The following is a 23,137-nucleotide window of genomic DNA, read 5'->3' as shown; positions in this document are numbered from 1 at the left end:
AGATGGGAGGCAGGGCTGGATTACTGGGCCTGGCAGCAGGAGGCCACAGCTAGGCCTGGGGAGGCTTATTGTGTGAAGGGGATCTGGCTGCTCGCTGTGCTGGCTGTGTGTGGTGCTCTTTTGGAAAGGTTCTTGTGTCTTCCCTCACCCACGCATCGAGGGCGAGTGGGAGGCAGACTTACTTTTGACTCTGGTTTTTGCGGTTGCATCATTACTCATGTTCAATTCGTAGGCTTATGCTCTCAACCTGATTTCACAGTGCTATGATATGCATTTTGGGGGGCGGGGTTTTCCCGGCTGTACACGTGGTCTGTCCCTAAGAGCAGTGGTCTTCAACCCTGTGTGTTTCCTTGCTCCAACACACCTGATTCAAATGAGTGGACATTATCAGGCTTCTGCAGAGCTCAAAGACGGCCCATTCATTTGAGTTGGATGTGTTGGAGCAGAGAAACACCTAAAACATACAGTACATTGGGCCCTGAGGAACAGGGCAGAAGACCACAGCCCTACAGTATAGTACACATGTAAAATTAAGATTCATCTCAAAACCCCACAGCACTGTATTAACTGACGCTGGGATGAATACAGTATATATGTGTGCAGTGGTGAGAGATTATCACTATATTGTGTTGTGTGTGTGTGTGTGCATGCTGCGGTTGTCTCCCACAGTCCCAGCATGGGCGCAGTGCCAGCCAGCTGGAGAGGGACCTGCGTGTGGACCTGGGCTTCCGGGGCATGCCCATGACGGAGGAGCAGAGGCGGCAGTTCAGCCCCGGCCCGAGGACCACCATGTTCCGTATCCCAGAGTTCAAGTGGTCGCCCATGCACCAGAGGCTGCTGACCGACCTCCTGTTCGCCCTGGAGGCGGACGTCCACGTCTGGAGAAGGTGGGGCCGTACGGAGGAACCCCGTAGTTTGACTGACAGTCGGCACTCATACACACTGATGTACACAGAGAAGGTTTAAACAGGCGGTTTGGACAGCATCGTTCGGAAGAGAGTTGACCTTTTTCCAAGCCCACACAGTGTACGGCCTGCACAGTTGTGTCACTAGAGGTCATTCAGGTTAATCCTTCCTTCATGCCGTCTCACTGTAGAGCAGGTTACAGCTGATTGAGGATATTTACCATGTGCTGTTAGCTCTGACCTATGGTTGATATGCCATGAAATGTGACTGCGTGATCAAATGAATATTAATCATATTTTTGATTGCTCCCCTGTAGCCACTCCACCAAATCCGTCATGGACTTTGTCAACAGCAACGAGAATATCATTTTCGTCCACAACACCATACACCTCATCTCACAAATGGTGGATAACATCATTATCGCTTGTGGAGGGATCCTGCCTTTACTGTCCGCAGCCACCTCTCCCACTGTAAGCTGTCTCTCTCAGTCTGTTGTGTAATACTGACACCTACTGGTCACATGGTAAAACTGCATGCCCAATGCTGTTTATGTGTATAAACTTTATTTGATCTACTTAATTATGGCATATTTTAGAAAACTACTTTGTTAGAGATCCTCAGAGTGTAAGCATATTTTCGTTCATTCGTTCCATTTATTTCCTCCTGCATGCCCAGAGTACGAGGCTGAGTATTTTTGTTCCAAGGTTCCCTTTCTCTCTACACTCTCATGTCCTTGTTATATTGAAACCGTAACGATACATTAGATCCAGACAGATTGCCACCCTGTGTGTCATTTCAGTCTCTAAGGACTCTTTTAAAATGCAAATGGTATTGCATCCCTTCAAGTTCACCTCAAAAAAGTGAGACAAATTTGGATACCGAAGGCAGGGCACATCAATTGACAGTGTGTGTGTGTGTGTCCGTGTCCAGACGGAGCTGGAGAACATCGAGGCGACCCAGGGCATGTCGTCAGAGACGGCTGTCTCCTTCCTCTCCCGCCTCATGGCCATGGTGGACGTGCTGGTGTTCGCCAGCTCCCTCAACTTCAGCGAGATCGAGGCAGAGAAGAACATGTCTTCCGGAGGACTGATGAGGCAGTGCCTCCGACTGGGTAAGTGTGTGTGTGTGATGGATAAACCACAGATATTACCTGTCACGAAAGATGAATAGTGAAATCTCAAAACGCTGGGGCACCACCATCGTATGACAGGTTCAGTAATTCCAGTAATCTATGAAATCCCCTTATTTTCTCCAAGGCAGCTAATTCATTTAAGTCCAGCACTCTTGGATGGTGAAGGTGCTGCGATAAATCACTCGTCTGATGGATGATGCGTGTCATGACCGTCTTCACTGGACAGGAATGACAGAACTGAAGATGTGTCAGACATGCGTGAGATGTTGAGTGTCTCTGTGTGTTCCAGTGTGCTGTGTGGCTGTGAAGAACTGCCTGGACTGCAGGCAGAGACAGAGGGACAGAGGAGCCAAGGCCTTCATGCCCAACAGTAAGACCCAGGAGAACATGCCCGGGGCAGTCACTGTGAGCAAGGTATGTCCTTATGTCCCCCCCCTCACACACACATACACACACACTGTGTCTTGTAATGCCCTGTGTCTCTCTCTGAGAATCTACTGTTAAGTTTGTCGATGTCATATTCCTTTTCACTCTGGATTCGGGCCCACCTTGTGTGTCTGTGCACACGTGTTACATAGGAGCCCAGTATGTGGATGAAAAAGCAGTGTCTGGCAAGGGTTTCTGTCTTTCTGCTGTAGAGTCACATAGACCATATCCCAACTAACCTTGTCTCCCACCAAGGACCCAGACAGGCTTCTGCAGGATGTCGATATCAACCGTCTACGTGCAGTGGTCTTCCGAGATGTGGTAAGTGTGTGTGTGTGTGTTACCCTGTATAAGGATTTCACAAGGACATCCCTGCTGGTAGAGTTAATACACGTTTGGCCGACCAAACTATAGGCGGAATGAGAAAGCCTTCAAGCATGGAAGGTGCCCTTGTTCCCTCAAGCAGCACCCTTACTGTGGGTCTGCAGAGGAGTGCAGAGCTGAGGACTCACCAGGAGACTGTCATTTGGGACTGTAAAGGTCATACTGAGTGATGACAGTATTAGGTCTGAGCCTGCAGGGTCTGTGTTGGTGGAGATGCGGTGGCAGATATGACTCTGCTGCGATGGTGATCATTTCCTTTGTCTCCCCGGCTAGGAGGACAGTAAACAGGCTCAGTTCCTGGCTCTGGCCGTGGTCTACTTTATCTCTGTCCTCATGGTATCCAAGTACCGGGACATCCTGGAGCCACAACGTGAGATTGGCAGATCCACCTGCCTATCAGGACGCAGTGTACACAGACAGGAGATCAACTCGCCAACCAACACAGGTGGGCAGCGCTGTCTCTGACTACACATTCTCCTCCTCTGCTTCCACTTTGCTGTCCCTGCTCTGCGGCGGAACACGGCCTGCAGCGACTGCACAGGGGTTTCCTGCCTCAGAGAATCTGCTCTGCGCTCCACTGAGCTCCAATCATTTATTCATGTGTTCTAATAATTGCACTGCAATGAATTAAGAGTAGACGTCAGGGTGGGAGGACTGTTGTGAATGTGGTAGATGAATCACTGACCGTTGTGATGTTAAAATAAATATATAAACTTCGAGTCACAAATGATACAGTGCATTAAGCTAGATGTGTTATACAGAGGAATTGTTAGCATATAGGCTTCATTAGGGGAACTAAATCAGAGGAGTGTGCTAAAAAAGAATGAATAAAGCATGCTAAAATGTAGGGGTCAGATGACAAGACAAAGGATGGGGGAGAACAGTAGGAGGTGCTACAGGTGTAGAAGAGAGACTGGCTAAGAGGAGCGGAAGGGGGGAGGGAGAGCGATGGGCATGGTTGGGATGAGAGGAGGGGGGGAGGGAACTGCAGCATCCTGGCCCAGAGCAGTAGAGTTTCAGGCAGGCCTGCTATTTCCAGCTCCATCTGTCAGTGGCCATTAAGCAAGCAATCCACCAGAGGAGAATGGGATCATAGAGGCTGCTGTGAAGAAGGGAGAGCAAAGGAGCGGAGAGGCACGCTGTGACACTCTCATAAATTTCTCCAGAAAGGGGAATTTTCCAGACAGCATGTGCCAGACAATGGTCTGCGATGAACCAGGAAGCCTTCTCAAGCTAAATCAGGCTGACCTCGTTAGGGGCAAGGGATGAATATTAATGGGCTAGGCATCTGGAAAACAACTGGGTCAGACCGGGCGAGAGTAGGACAAGAGGGAGGCTGAGAGGGCACATCTATATCTGAACTCAGCAGGGTTTAGGCCCTGTAGCAGGGCTGGTATAGCTGGTCCTCTGAGGCCAGTAGCAGGGCTGGTATAGCTGGTCCTCTGTGACCAATAGCAGGGCTGGTATAGCTGGTCCTCTGACACCAGTAGCAGGGCTGGTATAGCTGGTCCTCTGACACCAGTAGCAGGGCTGGTATAGCTGGTCCTCTGTGACCAGTAGCAGGGCTGGTATAGCTGGTCCTCTGTGACCGGTAGCAGGGCTGGTATAGCTGGTCCTCTGTGACCAGTAGCAGGGCTGGTATAGCTGGTCCTCTGAGACCAGTAGCAGGGCTGGTATAGCTGGTCCTCTGACACCAGTAGCAGGACTGGTATAGCTGGTCCTCTGTGACCAGTAGCAGGGCTGGTATAGCTGGTCCTCTGACACCATTAGCAGGGCTGGTATAGCTGGTTCTCTGTGACCAGTAGCAGGGCTGGTATAGCTGGTCCACTGAGACCAGTAGCAGGGCTGGTATAGCTGGTCTTCTGAGACCAGTAGCAGGGCTGGTATAGCTGGTCCTCTGTGACCAGAAGCAGGGCCGGTATAGCTGGTCCTCTGAGACAAGTAGCAGGGCTGGTATAGCTGGTCCTCTGAACACAATGTGACAATGTGTCTGAAGATGACGGTTTCATAACTTGCTTTGCCAGTGCCTCATTGCAGTCATTCTGTATCTCAAAAGAGAATGCGATATGTAGTAAAATTGAAATTAAATTCCATATCCTCAAGGTTGGTGTCACCATCTGAGCAGATTTTGGATGTATCTGACAGGAAGTGTTACTTTGAAGAGAATCTCAGCTTTAAAGTGAATGGTAGTGACAGGAAATAGGGATTTCATAGCTAATCTCAACAGTTGATCTCTTCCTTTTCTCTAAAGATGTCAAAACATAAGCTGGCACAGGTCTTTGTTCAAAGTGTAAGAACATTATTTTGTTGAAAATCCAATTATAGTATAAGTTATTTTGTGTGACTGTGATACAAATTCAAAATCAAATTTCCCCGTCTTGGTAAGTACTGTGCACTTGATTCGACTTGAGACAACACAAATATTCTGTTGGATCAATAGATTAAAAATACAGTATTATTATTTTTTACACATGATATGCATGTGCCCTGTGTTTTTGTTGAGCAGAGAACCCCATGGCCTTCTCAAACAGGAAGGACAGCCCCACACCTGTGGAGGACCTTCACCTTGGGGTCTCCTTGCCTCACACAGACTCCGGCATCGGGGACGAGCATGTTGCCAGATTGCTGAACGGGGCTGACACGGCGTCCAGCTGGGGCGCGGGGGGGCCAGAGGCCAGGGCCGAGCTGCTGTGCACCCTCTCCTCGGGGGTGAAGGAATCCCTGTCTGAGACCTCCAGCGTGGAGGTGCTTAAACCGGCCTCCTCCATCTCCAGCATCAGCCACACCAACAAAGGCATCAATGTGAAGGAGATCCTGAAGAGCCTTGTGGCAGCTCCTGTGGAGGCTCTGGAGGCAGGGCCTGAGCCCCAGCCCTACTCAGACCCTGCTGTCAAGAGGGACGCTCAGGCCCTGCTGCACTTCCACTCTTTCGACAGGTGAGTAGGAAACCGTTTCTGAATAGATCACTGCTGCTTGGACACCAAGTTCCTTTCAACACCTTCATCCGGTGAACTAGAATGTTGTTATTGTTGTTACCAGTGTTATTGTATTCAATATTCAACAGTAGTTCCATAACAAAAACAAAGGGATTTGTTCATAAAGTAGACTACATAAACATGCTGCAGAGTACAGACAGTTCTTTGTGTCTGATTATATATTCTGAAAATATATTTAATCATTGTTTGGATAACTTTGGATACTTTTGTATTGAGAAAGGATAAGCATTGTCAGTCAAGCCGCCCTGTCTTTCTGTTTGAAGTCCAGTAAGTCTGGTTGGCAGTATGGAGCAACAATAATGTTCGTTCTAGTAAATCAGAAAGAAAGGGTATGGAACATGCAGTTGATTCTGTGTTCCTGGTCACATGCACTGGATTTGTTCTCCATGCCCAGTAGGTTTTTCTTCAAGCACTCTCCTGAGCACTGAAGTCCTGTAACTGTGTTTTTTTTTTCTTATTGAAGATATGTCTATACTTATTAAATTGGCTCCTGCTTATATTCTAGTGTTTGGTAGTCATACATTTTACAGTTGTAGTTTTGAAAGTGAAATTTCTCCTGAAAGTTATCGACCATAAATGACGGTAGGTTCGAGACAAACACTGCATTCAGAAGGACCCCTCTGGTCTTGAGTGTGATTGGTGGGAGGTTCCCGACAGGAGGCGTGTGTGTGCACGTGCGTAGCTAGTGCTGGGAGAACAATGACCCTACCCTGGGTGTAATGTCTGCAGGGGAGCCGCTGGGCAGAGGTGAACGTGATGAATAGGAGGGGGTGGACGGAGGAGGAGGGGGGGGGGCCTCCAGGGCGTTGATGACAGATTAAACAGAAGCGGCCTCACGCCACCCTGAGCTCTGGCCTGTCACCCTCACTCCTCACAGCCCTAATAGGAGCTGGCAGCCTGAAATGAGTCACCACGCTAAAGTGTATTATTTTTGAAATGCTTTCACACAAACCGTCCGGGCCCCACATACAACTTCGTCTCATGCTTTAATGTCATCCCCCTAGCTTCAATTTGCTGTGTCTAATTGTTTGCCACCTGCCAGCGAAATGAGCTGCCAGCCACAGACAGGGCCGTTCAATTGTGTGTCAGACCTGGGATAGATTGGGAGTGACAACATCAAAAAAGAAATTGAAAGGGCAGAATGAAAGTGTGGAGCGGAGGGACCACTCTCCTGGGCTCTTCCTTCAGAGACAGGAGGTAGAGTTTTCAATTAGTCTTTAATACCCAGGGTTTCTTTATGTGCAGATGGAACGACTGTATGATGTGACGGAATAAAGCCACGCTCCCTCTGTGAGCCTTAGCATGGCCCCTAGTAACACGAGGAGTTCGCTTTTTGACCATGTGTGTGATTAGAAGTCACAATGTGAAGTATGAATATATCGGTTAAGTTTTAATTAAGTGCTTGGTTCAAAGCAAATTATGTTTCCATGGTATCTGTTATTCTGAATGGACGGTTAAATATGGATTTCTAAAGGAAATATTTCTCTGGTTTCTCTGCCATCATCTTTCACAGCTGTAGAAGTTATTACTATTCATACCGAGATTAATCCCTGCTTTATTTCCCGCGACTCAATTAAGACAATCCTATTAATAAAATATGTGCTGGGTAATCTATAAATCATTCATGAGCACTACGTAAATGAATTATTCATAGAAGAAGGTTCATATTTTATCAACATCCTGATCGTCTGCTATGCACTACCCAAGTCAGAGAAGCTAACGCTGGATGATAAGAACAAGGGATAACTTTGGAAAATAAATTAAACTAGTTTTTGCTCCAAATGTACTAGATATGTCAGTGAAATCTCCTAGACAAAAACACTGCAGAGCTCTATTAAATAAATCATTTTGCAATCAGTGTTCTTCAGAGCAGAGCCATATCTCTGGAGATCTTTAATATTTCAGTAAGCAGTATACTCTCTTTGCTCTGTCCTCTCTGTGGGAGGAAAGGGAAGACATTGACGAGGGGGAAAGATTGAGTAGCTTTTGATGAATGTAGATTTCATAGAAGTCTCAGATACGAGGGTGTGAGTGTGGATTTTTTGCCGTACCTGTTTGGCTTCAGAGGTGTCACAGAATCATAGAAGAAATAGGATTACTTTAGACAAGACTGAAGAAGTATTTTATTTATATCTAATATTATAAATTATAGATCAACCAATGTTTGCCTTTTAGCTACTCAACAGGATAAGGGTTAAAGCCCAGACAGAATAACACAGACATGCGTCTGTGATTTGGGAATTTAAAGCTCCCAAATAAAAATGCATGGACGTCTCTGTGACTATTACATGCTACCACATTTTCTGACGGTTATCAATGAACAACGAGACTGTTTTGTATCTGAAGTTTTTCTGATAACTGATCTGAACTCTGGTAATCCTGAGGAGACTAACATGACAGCAAGCAGAGTGTGAGACTGGCCAGTGAGCCCTAGCTTGTGTAACCTGGCATCACCACCTAACCCAGAGCCCATGGCTACCCTGATGAAGGAAGCCGGCCTTCCATGTCCTGCTAGACATTTGAGACAGCTCAGTATGCTGTATTAACGCTAACCCCCGTAAAACCAGAATGCATGAAGCAGAGGTCTGCTAAGATGAATGTAGTGTCTGTCCAGGACTATTAACGGCAGGTCACAAGTTTAACTCAACTTCAGACCAACCACAACATTTATAGCTTTCTTTCTTGTTCCTTTTTTGGTTCTTTTCATCATGTGATGGAGGCCATATCTTGTAATTAAAAGTCTTAAAGTAACTATAAATAGGAGGGAAAACCACTGGGATATTTCTGGCCATCTTGATGAGTGAATGTTTCTATTATTGCTGCTCTGGGCTGTTCTTTTAATTACTTCAGCCTTTCTTAACAACAAACATTGTTCATGAAGAGAGTCTTCAGACACAGTGATGGGGAACAGTCTGACCCGGGGAACAGAGGTTGACCTAGGGATAAGAGGCAGACCTGGGAACAGAGGTTGACCTAGGGATAAGAAGCAGACCTGGGGAACAGAGGCTGACCTATTTCGTCCAAGAAAAGGGAACTTATGGACATGTTAGCTTATGGTGTCCGTTTGTTCCTGGTTCCCTGAAGTGTTTTGTTGTGGCTCCACACACCAAGATTATGCTATGTGTCTTGGTTGAATACAATGTATTTGGCCCCTGTTCACGTGTGTGTGTGTGTGTGTGTGTGTGTGTGTGTGTGTGTGTGTGTGTGTGTGTTTTACAGGAGTGTGGTGGTACCAGTGAAGAAGCCTCCTCCAGGCAGCCAGGCTGTCACCACGGTGGGCAGCATGCCCAGCACCATGGCCACAGGCAGCACCCCCAACATCTTCTCTGCTGCCTCTCACACCCCCAAGAGCATGATCAACACTACAGGTACTGCACATTTCTGTCATGGGCCTAGTTTATTTATATATTGTATTCCATTTGATGGTAATTGTTGGAATGTGTTAACTTTGCGAGTGGGCCATGACCCTGACAGCAAGTATCCAGACTGATGGAGGAACTCAGGGACCCATGAGGTTTTTAATGATACACAACACAAGCTAATTGTTTGGCCGTAAATGTGGTTTATATTCAAAGGGCTCAGTGTTCTTCGTTAATGCTTAATTTAAGTAATTACTTCAAATGTTAATGTCCGTTCTGGAATTTCCCTTAAGATGCCATTCCAGATCTAGCAGCTGCGTTTCCTCTGTTGTAACCTAGCTGAAATGTAGGAATACAAACTGGCCACTAGATGGCCCTCTGACTCTCTACTTTTTAGTGCCAACAAATGCCCACCATACCATCACAATACCCAAATATACCACTGTATAATATAAAACAAATCACAAGTGGACCGAAATCGGGAACATGAACGGCTGCAGTTTGCAGACGACACACAGTACACACGTGTGTGTAGTGTGTGTGTGTGTGTGTGTGTGTGTCAGATCACCCCGGGCCTCCCTCCCTGCTGTCACATTGCTTGCCCTGGGGCTCCCACAGCATGGGCCTCTGAAAAGAGCCACTGGCAACATCAACAGCTCACACACCTATTCAATATGCTCCATTAAAAATCCCCTGCCTCTTTACCAGCCTGGAGCCGGAATGTGAGAAATGTGTCCCAGTCAAAGTATGCTTTCAAGCCAAAGCCATAGGCCTTCTCTCAACCAGACCCCATGATGTCCGCCTGGCAGGGGTCTCTAACCTCTCATACTTGGTCATCCATTTGTTTCGGCACAGTCGTGCAGCATCAGAATGACATCATCAATATGGATCATACATGCCTGTATGCCAGGAAATGTGTTAGTTAAGGTCCAGAACATGCCAGTGATGATGGTAACGCGAGGCTCTGGTCTAGAGCATGCCAGTAATGATGGTCACGCGAGGCTCTGGTCTAGAAGGATCTAACGAGGTTTTTGCATCCTGCCCCCAGGAGCTGCAGACTCTGCCTCGTCTTCCTCCTCCTCTTCCTCCAGCTTCGTCAACGGAGCCACCAGTAAGAACCTGCCCGCCGTGCAGACAGTGGCACCCATGCCAGAGGACGGACTGGAGAACATGAGGTGCACCCCCCCTTCCCCTCTATACCACTCCCTCCCACCAACCTTGTCCCCCCCCCCTCCCACCAACGTCATCTCCTGCCTCCCCTCAGTGCCCCTCCCAAACTCATACCCCCCACAACCTCGTCCCAGCTCTCTCCACCCTCCCCCTACCCACTCACTAAACCTCTATTCTCCCTTTACCCGGCATGTCATCTCCATAATGTGCATATGAGGCTGTGTATGTTTCTGTGCATGACACTCACGTACAGGATGCGTGTGTGGATGCCTCTGGCATCAACAGGGTTGCAGGGCTGCCATCCCACCACTAGATGGGGTGTGTCTCCAGCAGTGTTTCTGTGCTTGCCCCACCTTACCTCCACTACAACACAAACTACTTCTACGTTCTGTCATTCATACCTGCATTCATACCCCTTCTGGCTACATCGGTGAACTATGGTGTATACGAGTGATTCCCAAACTGTGGGCCGTGGCACACTAATGGTCCGCTGGGGTAATACAGGTGGGCCACCAAACCAATGAACAGTATTAAAGTATGAAAAATTAATAAATATAAACATAATTATATATACTGTTGGTAAATGATTTATAGAAATTCTTGCTAATTTTTAAATGACATTTTGCCTTGAATTCATCATGACCGAAACGCCAATGATTACGCTTGGCACGTTGACGAAACCAACTCACATTTTTGCCTAAACTTGCATATGCCCACTTCAATCTACTATGCAAGCATCACTTCCGCATATTACATAAGCCAAGTCAACATCTTCCGGTAGTGAGCAGTTATTTTATATCTCAAATAAAACACCAAATGCGTTTGTTTTTTTTACGAGGAGTTTGGGTCTTTTTCCCAAAATGACAATTAACAATGTACATGGAATCTATGTTGCTGCCCTTCAAGCAAAAGGGAAAAGGGCTTGAAATTGTTTCGAGCTCCATCGACAATTACTACGTTGACATTTGTCTAACTCACATAGTAAAAGTAGCTAGCTAGGCTGGCTCTAGCTATCTAGGATTGGAGCAGTAACGTTTGCTAGGCTAGCTAGTTTGCTAGTTTGCTAGGCTAGCAATTTTTTGCTACATTAATGTACTCTATTATATGTCAACCGGCTTGCTAGTGGTTAATGTTAACGCATAAATTATTGGTTAATAACTGTTAACATGACTTGCTCTGGTTGTTCAACTTTACCGGCTGTGGTAGTTAGCCCTGCAGGTTACCTCTCTTTACAATGTAGCACTATGCTTATTGTGGCGGTACTGGACACATTGTCTTCTTTGATCGCTCAAATACATTTTGCCGTGAAAGCAAACTGTTTGGCTCCCGTGGTGTTGTTGAACATGTGTGATAAGGGCAAATTAAGTGAACGGATGTATTGGGGGGGACGCAATAATATAGAGCTAGGCAAGTTAGCTGCAAAGTGGAAAAGGTTGGGAATGGCTGGTGTATACTTTTGTGCACTTCCCTATCTTAAACTTGATCCATGATTTTGGGTGTCAGTGGTGTTGTGTACATTGTTATGTGTGTGGCTGTGACCTTGAACCATCTTCCTCCCCTCCTCTAATGGTTTGTGACAGACACTCCCAAACTATGTCCCCAACCTGACTGCTGAGAGGCGGCTGTGAGCTCTCTCCACAGTCCTCTTTAAACGGCTCCACACGTCTCTCTCCCTCTCTTCCTCTCTCTCTCTTCCTCTTCCAAGGAATAGCAAATCAGTTGCCATGGCAGCGGTAACCGACATCACTTACCGTAACCGTGAAGTCAATGATAGAGCTGCTGGTGATGCAGAGCGTGCATTTTAGGAGGGAAAAACGGTCCATGATACTGAATACTGCCACCCGATACAATGGTTACATTCATAGCTAGTGGGCTGCATATTCATTTCAAACAGGTCCATGGTCAAATACAGTCGGCTTCCACTGTTTCCCCTCACTATCTGTTAAACCATGTAACAATTCTGACTCTGTAATTACTATCTCTCTGTGCTAATCTCTATTTCAGTGTCTTTTGTGAAGTGGACCAGTGTCCACCTCGCCCGGGGCTGACGCCACCTGAGCTCAAAGCCTTTAGCTCGCTGGCAGGACTCCAGACAGGCCCGAGAGGTGCAGGCCAGTGTCATAGGCAAGGACCCCTCCACTGGGCCCCCAGGCTCTCTGCGACCGGCTCTCACCCTCATCCCCTCACTGTGTTCTTCCAGGGCAGGCTGACCCACTGCAAACATGGCCCCCTAGGCCCAGACCTTCTCTTTTTCTTCCTTCTTTTCTCTCCACCTCATGTTCTCTCTTTCGTGTAGTGTTTTCTACTGGCTCTCAGGCTTCCCTGTGCCACGTCCTCTCCTGGGGCAGCATCCTTGCCTTTAGAGGGGCTCAGCTGGATGCTAGAATGATGAGTCCAGCTGATGGTAGCAGGAACTCTGGTGTGGGTGTCAGATGATGTGCTCCACAGAGTAGCAAGCAGCCATTCCCCCTGTACACCATGCTTAGGAACACTTCACCGCAAAGGATGCACTTTTTGGATTTTTGGTATATATACAATTTATTTTTGTACATTTGTTTGGCAGAAGCTAGCACAATAAAAAGCGAGCTTGCTAATAATGTGTCTTGTGCATCTTTGCAGGAGTGTGACTCAGCTAGTGTTCCTAGTAAGTACCATTACCAGCAGTGTTTAATTTAGGAGCTACAGGATCGCTGCTAGCAGGATCTAGTCTAGTAGTATCTGACAGACAGGGAAGAACCTGGGGAGTAACTGCATCAGAAAGCCCTGCTCTTCCCATCTTACCCAGAAACTAACCAAGGTGTTGGGGCACGGCTGTCATTCTCATCCACCCAGTATGGCTTCATATGAGTCTTATATGTCCTGGCATTCTCCACTTTCTCTTCTTCCTCTCTGTCCTGACATGTTCTCCTCTCTCTCTTCTTCCCTGCTCTCCCCGTCTCTCTATCTCTCTCTTCTTCTGGGTGTCTTCTTTCTGACAGCATCACCACCAAGCTGGAGCGTGCCCTGGAGAAGGTGGCCCCCCTGCTGAGAGAGATATTTGTGGACTTTGCCCCCTTTCTGTCCCGCACTCTGCTGGGGAGCCATGGGCAGGAGCTGCTGATCGAAGGTAAAGCTGCTGTATGGAGATCTGCTGTGTGGAGATCTGCTGTATGGAGATCTGCTGTGTGGAGATCTGCTGTATGGAGATCTGCTGTGTGGAGATCTGCTGTGTGGAGATCTGCTGTATGGAGATCTGCTGTGTGGAGATCTGCTGTATGGAGATCTGCTGTGTGGAGATCTGCTGTATGGAGATCTGCTGTATGGAGATCTGCTGTCTGGAGATCTGCTGTCTGGAGATCTGCTGTATGGAGATCTGCTGTATGGAGATCTGCTGTATGGAGATCTGCTGTGTGGAGATCTGCTGTGTGGAGATCTGCTGTGTGGAGATCTGCTGTATGGAGATCTGCTGTATGGAACTTTGGGGGGTGGAGATCTGCTGTATGGAGATCTGCTGTGTGGAGATCTGCTGTCTGGAGATCTGCTGTCTGGAGATCTGCTGTATGGAGATCTGCTGTATGGAGATCTGCTGTATGGAGATCTGCTGTGTGGAGATCTGCTGTGTGGAGATCTGCTGTATGGAGATCTGCTGTATGGAACTTTGGGGGGTGGATCTTTCAACCTTCAACTTTGGGGGGTGGATCTTTCCACCTTCAACTTTGGGGGGTGGATCTTTCCACCTTCAGCTGCGTGGAGTCAGTCCTGTCCTTACCATCACACCCCTGACATGTCTGATGGTGGCCTCTTGCTGGCTGCAACATTAGTACCATGAAGGAATCTCAGAGGTTCTGTTCTGAATCTTTACAGCGATCTAAACAGTTTTCAATTCACTAAAAAAAACTCAACTTTGTCACCCACCGTGTCATCCATTATTAATTTTTATTTTGTATCTGACCCATATATATATTCCTCAAAACATTGTTCTTCATAACAAGCAAACCTATAATTCAAATTGAAATGTACTTTGTCGTGGATGTGGAGTGCAGCCACAGTTCTCTGAAGGAAGAGAGTGGATGCCTCATCCTTTTCCCATCATGCTCTGCTCTGCCCAGGGCTCATTGTTAGACGGTCATGTAAGGGAGGTCAGTCCCCTGCTCAGTACTCAGGCTGGCATCCCCCCTTAAAGCTCTGCCTCCGTCTCTCTGGGAGTGGTGTCACTCCATGCCCAAAGACTTGGCTTTGCTTTAATAGGACACTCCCCCATCACCACAATATTGTGTGTGGGTGTGTGTGTGTTCTCTCTATCTCCTCTCTCAAATACCAGATTGAAACTATCCCTGTGAGTTTGCTCATCAAGTCTATTTTGCAGCCTGTGTCCTGCTATGTACAGGGTTTCTCTCTAAGAATAACAGCAGATTGGAAGAGTATAGTGTCTGTAGCTATTGGAGGTTCTGGAACTAAAAACAGAAGCAGTCATGTTTCAATTTGTTTTCTTTTGCGCCTTGTGCACATTCTGTATTTTAATACCACTATGTATACTTAATGCTAGCCAAGAGTAGATCTTTGCTGTGTTGTACTCTGTATGGAACACACACACTCACACTCACTGCAACACTGCTCTCACATGTGGCTGTACACAAACATTTATGTGGGAGTGGAAGGAAAAACCAGGTAGTGGAGACTTGACAAGTGTGAATATGTGTCTAAACCTTTCACTCACAGTCTGCCACTCACAGCACGGCCAAGCTAACACATACCCAGCCCTGGGCAGAGCACAGCCCTCACAAACAAGGCTCTTGACAGACAGCCTGGACCTGTTTCTACACCACCAAGTCTAAAGTGTGTCCAGCCACAATAACGATAACAGCAAACTGATAGGCTGCTGAATTAACATAAGAAAGAACAATGTCTCAGGTGATAATGAAGCCATGCTCCTTTCGGCCTTGATGTGGTTACCAGCCCGTTGGTCAAGGGTAAAAGAGTGCATGTTTTTCTTCCCTCTCTACCCCCCCCCCCCCTCATCCTCCCCCCCCCCTCCTCCAGCTGAAATACTGTGCTGTGGTGCAAAGGCGCTCCATTGACCAGTAATTACCAACCATCCATCACCCCTGAAATTGCTAGGGGTCAACCCCCCGAGCCCCTTGCACCCCCCCCACCCCCTTCCAGACATTGGGTCACTGTGGCAATTAGACCGAGTGCACTCTCAGTCCTGCACTTGGAGTTGATGGTGAGGCCCGTGTGAACAGTGGCGTCGTTGTAGCTCTGCTCCCTGCCTCTCCCTGCCCTGAGTGGGCCTAACCCGCCAGCTCGCTGCCCACTGCCCCCACAATGCCTCATTCACCCGAGCTTTAACCCTGCCCACTCGACAGGGAAGGCTGGCAGGTCGTGTTTAAATAGAATGCATTTAGTTTGTCCAACAACGTTGGACCAGGGTCAAACAGCCAAGTGGCTCCACTGTCAGGCTGAGGTGACTTATGTGCTAGCGTGTCGCTGCGGTAACAAGAGGTCAGCCGTGGCAGGCTATATACCAGAGAGGGGTCACATCCTTCCGCTGCTCTCCAACGCCCTCATCTCCTCCACAAACAAGATGGATGGAAAGAGCTGACCCTAAGTACTGACTTGTTTCATCCATTCCTGTAATAATTTAAATACTTGGCATACAGCATTGGCTTTTGAAATTCAAAATACCAAACAAGAGTTTTTATCCAAATGCAGCCCTTTGTCAAACATAATAAAATGTGATCGAATAAGTTGTTGTTGACACATGCTGTCAATCACACCTGCTATCCATTCTGTTTGGCCAATGCCTTCATTGCTGAAACCATGCCAGCGGGTCAGGTTGTCCCAGCCCTCTCATAATGAGACCCCCAGAGAGAGAGTCTCTCCTGTGGTAATGACTGCACTGTGAGTACCTCTCACCTGCTAGAGCTGGAGGTGCAGAATAGCACGTCAGTCTCAGACATTGTTTCTGCAAATGAGCTTTTCACACCTGCCTTTATGTTTCATTAGCCTACTGGCTGCTTCTGCGGCTCACACTCCGAAGTATGGAGATGAGGCAGATCCTGTGAATCCCTGTCTACACTTCAGCTGTGTGTGTGTGTGTGTGTCTCTCCATACTGCATGTGTTTAAGTGTTTCTGGCTATACATGCTGTGTGTGTAATATGTGTGTGTGTGACTCCATACTGCATGTGCATGTGTTTAAGTGTTTCTGGCTATACATACTGTGTGTGTGTGTGTGTGTGTGTGTGTGTGTGAGTGAGTGTGTGTGTGTTTGTTTACACTAGGCTTTCTCTTCCCTCCAGTTCTAACTCCTGTCACATGCTCTCCGCAGGGCTGGTGTGTATGAAGTCCAGCACCTCGGTGGTTGAACTCGTCATGCTGCTTTGCTCTCAGGTGAGCTTCTCTCTTCCTCCGTCCCCTCTTATCCCCCCCCCCCCCCTCTTCCCACTCTTCCTCTTCCCCTCCCTATTTCTCTAACACCTCTCCTGTATCGGTACTGGCTTTAATGAGCCGTCTACTGCTAGCTTCAGTTCTCTGTGATATGACAATTATACAGCAGAGTTTGGCAAATTGGACAAGGGCTCTCCAGTGGTCCTTGTCACTCATCTTTAAATCCATTGAAGGACCATTTGTGTCTCACATACAACGAACCCTACCTTTTTTGTTTCACATTCATCTCACCTCTCTATTGTGTCATTTCATAAGATCCAAGCCCGTTGGTTCTACAGTGTACAAACAAGCAAGTTCGCACAGCAGTGAGTCATCTCTAAACGATGATGTCTGCCATCCACTCCCAACAGCAAACGCAAGAAAGCCGGGACTTTCTCAGCATACCCCTGGGCTTTTCTCACAGCCCTTCTCTGGTGAATCATGTCCCACCTCATGCAAAGCTGCCAGTGACAGATCACCGTGTCTCTGACCCTCTGAAGCTCTTGTTAAGCCTCTGTCTCAGAGAGGGTCAGAGTCCCAATGTAGCAGTTAGAACAGGAGATATTTAACATACCTTCTGTCAGCCCATCAGTCTTGCTTCACAGGTCCATAAGGAAGCCATTAGCTGGTGCCTCTCCTCAGACTGCAGGGCCAGAGAGCTTTAGGAGGTTAGAATGCCACTTTCTGAACTCCACAGTGTCCAAGGTCCAGAGCCGTCATCAGCAGGGAGCCAGGCAGCTCACATCATCGTGAATTTGTTATTAGAAGACCCAGATTAAGGAGCATTCCAGAAGCAGGGTTTGGAGTACCGAATATTGCTGTGATGGCTCTGTCTTTTGAAGTGTCTTGAGGGCTGATTTTCCCTCTCTTCTGTCTGAAAAGTAACTGCGTCTCAGGGAACTGGCCTTTCCCAGCTCCAGGATTTATTGCGACTAAGAGCATCAGCAGGCTGGCTACTGCTCCGTCCGCCCTGTCACAGATAGCATTACCGTGGCTGTAGAGGTTCCTGCCATTAGGAGCTCAGGGGATGAAACCCAGGCTGAGATATTGATCTGTCAGAAAGGGAGCGAAACTTGAGCTTCTGCCTAGTGGGCTTCTAGACCACGAGGATAGATGGATCCAACATCATAGGCTAACCAAGACATTCAGAGTGCTGGATAATGTAGTCAGGTTGATAAACTGCCACGTTAACTTGCTGTGCAGTAATGGGCTTAATACCAATAAGAATACCAATGTATGCCTCAAGCAAAAATACAAGACTTAATGCTATGAACTGCTTGGACTTAAATCACACATCTCAAAATTAATATTTGGATACACTTGGGACCCTCTCAGTCCCTTTCAGCTTGGTTAGCTGTCAGCTTAATGAATATATTTTTGTTGAAAATTGGTCTTCCTCATTTATGCCTCCTAATCCCAGCCATTAGCATGAGCCAGGCTGAGATGGCAGACTCTGGGTGTCTCTCCTCGTGCTGGCCCACTGAAGGAAAAGGTCAAACATCTCTGTTTCTTGTAACAGCTTGAACATACAGCGGGATCTAGAGTGGAGCCGTGGAGATTTAGTGATGGAAGGCCTCCAGATGTGAAGCCAGAGTCTGGGCAGATACGGAGGCAGATACGGAGGCAGATACGGAGGCAGAGTACAGGCAGAAACAGAGGCACAGCCAGATAAAAGCAAAGCTCCAGCACACTGACAGGTTGGATTGAGACACCACATCAGCCCCCTGATGTTTGGGCGGATTAAAGACGAGAGAAAGAAGAAACAATATGTGTCTGTGTGTGTCTCAGGAACACTGGAATGCAAGATGTTATTTCATGCTGTGTCGTTCTGTGCCACTCTGTTTGCAGAGAGTAATGCATATTTCTTTCAAAGGTCATTGAAATTGTTCTTTTTACTGGAATATCATCCATTTTTTCCCCATGGTGTTTGAAATCTCATGTTAACTCTTCACTTTATGGTTCTGTAGGTTGAGGTTTTCCTATATATTCTCCTGAGTTTCCCTTGGCCAGAGCTGGTGGGTATGTTCTGTATTTACATCAGGGCTCCTATTACCTCCTTCTGGAGGTGCATGTCAGGACTAATACCCTTCAAATGAGCATCAATGAGCTTTCTGCAAATCCCTCCAATCACAGACAAGCCCTTTGGGAGATCAGCTTCCCAGAAAACACAGAGAAAAGAAAACTTCTTAGGCCTTGTGGCTAGGACAGTGCTCTATCTCGAGAGCATCATCCAAGCAACCAGGTCTCCCAGACAAGATACATTTACCCCACTCCCCAACCTGGTGTCATTTTCCTGGCATCTCATGATCCTCACATCTGCTTTGATTTCCGTATTTATTTTTGTCACGTGAGTGCAGTATGAGTGGACTGTGCATGATCCCTTTTCAAATGAAGAACGGCTTGTGTGGAGTGGATACTGTAGCAGGAGAGGAGAGGAGGTCACAGGGAACATTTGGCCACCATATGCTCGGCAGTATGTCAGCACCATATCTCTCGCTTAAATTATCTGGAGTTTGGCCTGTCTGGTGTGGCCCAATGTGTATTGCACACAACAACTGTGTGCAAACACACTACACATAATATCTTGGAATTTGATCGTAGAGTGGAAAAAAAGTTATGTAGAAAGTGAAACACTGATTATGAATTCAATTATGGAATTTCCTCAGAGACCCGTAGCTTCATGCTTGACACTCTCTTGGCAAACAGCAAAACCTTTTCATTTCTTTTCTTTCCCTCCTCTTTTGAACTATGGCCTCCTCTGTTTTCCCTTCCATTGGCACCTCAGTGAAGGAACAGGAGAGCTGGAGTTCCCACAGTGAAAGGCAGGCTCCCAAACTACTTTTTAATCATTTCCAGATTGTGTTGTTGGAGGGGAGGGGGAGCTGTGTCTCAGCCCCCACCAGCTCTGCAGCCCTCATTGAGACTTTTCAGTCATCTGTCACTGTAAAGGACAGAGGAAATGGTTGTATTTTAGACTGAGGATACAGTTTCATCCAGCAATTACATCTCCCTGGTGTTTACAGATCTGTTCACAGAAGAAGAAAGGATGGTTGCACACGCGGGGCAGAATTTCAGCTTTTTATAGACATGGCTTTTCTCTTGAAACCACATATGAACTTAATGCAAAGTGCAAAGCCATTTGAACTAAAGTTTACTGTAATGTTTTAGAATGAATGCATGCTTGGTTTAGGGTTAGGCATGGCACTTTATTGGATTAAAAGGTAGCTTTTTGGATCTCATTCTCTCTCATATTGTTTTTTATTGTATGTATGTTTTATTTACAATATTGCGCCGACTGGCAAAGCTGTCAGAGATATTATTCCCTATTCGTTTTTTATTACTATGTTATTCTTACTTTATTGCCTCCTTATGCTTTTTTTATTGAAAATTAGCATGTCTATTATGTCTTCTATAACTTTGGTATAATATTGTATGTAATGAGTCTGGCTTTGATGTGTTCCAGCTGTTTACAAATATGCACCCCCCCAAACACACACACGCAACACACATTCTCTCCCCTGTACTTCAGGAATGGCAAAACTCCATACAGAAGAATGCGGGGCTGGCGTTCATTGAGCTAATCAATGAAGGAAGGTACGTATCCACCATACAATGTAATTTACAGTAGAGGTCCCTGCTTTGGGGCACTCATGGTCTCTTATCTTATCGGCGTGCCATCTCTCAGAGCAGGGTGTTTGCAACAGTGGCAGGAGCCTAGATTAACTGTAAGCCTCTTGGGCTTCTTGACTGCTCTTTAGGGGGTAACAGTAAATAAGTCTGATGTGACAGGACAAAGAGAGAATATCAACTTGAGCATATCCATCCTCTCTCAGGACTTCCTCGCTCCACCCCTCTCTTCCCTCCCTCTCTTCCCTCCCTCTCTTCCCTCCCTCTCTCCCTCTTTCTCTCTCTTTCTCTCTCTGTCACTATCTCCACCCCTCGCTCTCCCCCTTTCTTGTGTTCAGTAGAGTAGATCCGGGGGGATCAGCCTGCATACCCAGCATGCCCATCTGCTGACCCATCTGTCCAGGCTCCTCCCCCAATGTGTCCCCGCCCTTAGCCCTATCCTCCCTCATAGGCTCCGCCCCTGGCCTCTGCTGGGGAAGGACAAAGAGTGTTAGTCAGAGTGGCGGCACAGCGCTGTCCAGGGTGCTGCTGGAAGACTTGTCATGTCTTCCAGTTTAGTTCTGATTTAGTTCTAGATCACCTGTTCTGCTTAAGCAGTCAACCTATCTGCTGCCCCATACCTACTTTGGCTGCAGGTCAGATGCCCTGGTGACATTGATGTATAGGTAAATGTGGCAAAGAGTCATCCTATGGTCTGGTCTTGACCCCAAGTCAAATGAGTGAAGATGCTCTTTTAGGTGACATAAAAAGTCATTTTGCTCATGTGTTCGCACATATGGTGAGTCAAAAAGCCAGCGATACACATCGCTGCAGTACGTATAATGCTGTTTGTGTAGTCTCTTTATTGTTTATTGCTGTACAAGCACCATCAAGTCTGTCCCAGCAGCTGTGTGAGGTCTGAGAGATCCTCTCATTTCCACAGGAGCATGTACAGTCAAGCAGAGCAGACTTCTGTATTGTCGGTCCTCCAGAGGTCTCAGATAGAGTGCTAGTCAACGGTTGCAGACAGTTATGGAGCTGGTGAACGCAGCTCTGGACCAGGGCCTGTCCCTGGGACTGGAGGAGCATGCAGCGGAGGAGAACAGAGACGCCTTTAATTAAAACAAAGCAGGCCTAATGGTGTGTAAAATGGCACATCATCTCCACACCATAGCCATGGTGCTTTCAATTAGAAGAAAAAAACAGATTGACATTTCAGTGTGGGTGGAGGCCGGGGAGCCTGTGAAGTCTGAGGTGTCCAGGGTGGGGGGGGGGAGGGTGACGGCTGGGGTGCTGGTGTGGGGGAAGAAGCCCATCACGCCATGTGCCGGACGGGCTTCAGTGCTCTAATGATGCCCACTCCCTCTTTAATACAGCACAGGGACCTGTCAGTAGCCCACACACTCTCAGCATAACACAGACAAATGATGCTGATTACACGTCTGTTCTCTTAACCGAATGGAACGCTGCCAGAGCTGGACATGCTAGACTCCTCCTCGGGCAGTGATATCCTACATCCTATGCATGTCGTCTTGTCATGCATGGAGTGTTCTGACAGTATTGGGCTGAGGTGTTGTGTGTGTCTCTCCACCAGGCTGCTGTGCCATGCCATGAAGGACCACATCGTGCGTGTTGCGAACGAGGCAGAGTTCATTCTAAACAGACAGAGGGCGGAAGACGTTCACAAGCATGCAGAGTTTGAGGTATGGGAGATTTGCCCTTTCCCCAGCTACACACATTACCTAGAGGTCCCTGAATACTAAGACCTTTATTACATAGAATTTGGAGTCATGGGATTTAGGAAAGACTCTCTAAGGGAATCCTCTTGGATTAAGAACAGCTGTTATACAGCATATTGCTCAATAATCCTGCCCTTGTGTCTCCACATGGAGATTAGAGCTTCATTAGCCTACTATTAGGGATTTAATAATCCTCCACCAACAGATAGTCAGTATTCTATATATATATATATATATATATATATATATATATATATATATATATATATATATATATATATATATATATATATATATATATATATATATATATATATATATATATATATATATATATATATACTACTAATAATATATATATATATATATACTACTAATAATATATATATATATACTACTAATAACATATGTATATAAATAAAATATGTAATGGTGCCATTATTATCACCATTCGTACTCTTAACAGTAGTATGTGCATCATTTACCATTTAAACAAGAAATACACATATCAAATGTAATTTACCATAGACACATTTACACTTACTTCCATAAAAATATTAATAATGGGACATTATTCATTGTAATCTTTTAAATAAACACAAATCGTGTGAAGACAAAAATTGAGAAGTATAGCTCTTGATTTGTAACTAGGGTTGCAAGCAGAATGCTATGCCACTTTCTGGCAGTAGGTTGAGCTACTTTCTCTTCTCTTTCTTAACAAGCAGGGCATATTGATATTTACATCAAATGCTATTTATAAGTCATGAAATGACTCAATGTAGCATAAGGCAAGTGTAGGCAGGCACGCTAACACACACCCAGACACCCACATGCTCTTTCACCACCTCTGTTATAAGCTTATACGTGTGATAAGTGATGAGGTTCTTATCGTGGAGGAGCAGCCATTCTCGAGCAGCAGCTTGATGCTCGCTTCAGGATCCTTGACCTGCTAGATAAACTGGAAGAGACGTCTAGATATGCAATGTCACTGTGAGAAGGGGGAGGTGTACCTG

General features: G+C 46.6%; 1 protein-coding gene across 4 annotated transcripts in view; it reads left to right on the top strand.

The window, feature by feature from the left end:
• Positions 1-23,137, top strand: part of LOC146257578 (neurobeachin-like) — a 144,582-nt gene that overhangs the window by 48,865 nt on the left and 72,580 nt on the right. For 2 of the 4 annotated variants that reach the window (XM_084673467.1, XM_084673466.1), the window contains exons 23-35: positions 670-887; positions 1,223-1,376; positions 1,837-2,017; positions 2,328-2,452; positions 2,687-2,785; positions 3,122-3,293; positions 5,355-5,784; positions 9,064-9,212; positions 10,252-10,378; positions 13,352-13,479; positions 16,682-16,743; positions 20,309-20,373; positions 21,980-22,088. In XM_084673467.1, coding sequence (XP_084529593.1) covers positions 670-887; positions 1,223-1,376; positions 1,837-2,017; positions 2,328-2,452; positions 2,687-2,785; positions 3,122-3,293; positions 5,355-5,784; positions 9,064-9,212; positions 10,252-10,378; positions 13,352-13,479; positions 16,682-16,743; positions 20,309-20,373; positions 21,980-22,088 — 2,019 coding nt within the window. Of the gene's footprint in view, positions 1-669; positions 888-1,222; positions 1,401-1,836; positions 2,018-2,327; positions 2,453-2,686; positions 2,786-3,121; positions 3,294-5,354; positions 5,785-9,063; positions 9,213-10,251; positions 10,379-12,377; positions 12,498-13,351; positions 13,483-16,678; positions 16,744-20,308; positions 20,374-21,979; positions 22,089-23,137 lie in introns of all 4 variants that reach the window. The other 2 variants (XM_084673465.1, XM_084673464.1) reach the window with 2 other exon arrangements.

This window comes from Hypomesus nipponensis, chromosome 15 (assembly GCF_054491055.1).
Source record: "Hypomesus nipponensis isolate SF chromosome 15, ASM5449105v1, whole genome shotgun sequence".
Lineage (NCBI taxonomy): Eukaryota > Metazoa > Chordata > Actinopteri > Osmeriformes > Osmeridae > Hypomesus > Hypomesus nipponensis.
Note: the sequence above shows the minus strand (reverse complement) of the source record. Positions and strands in the feature narration are given on the sequence as shown.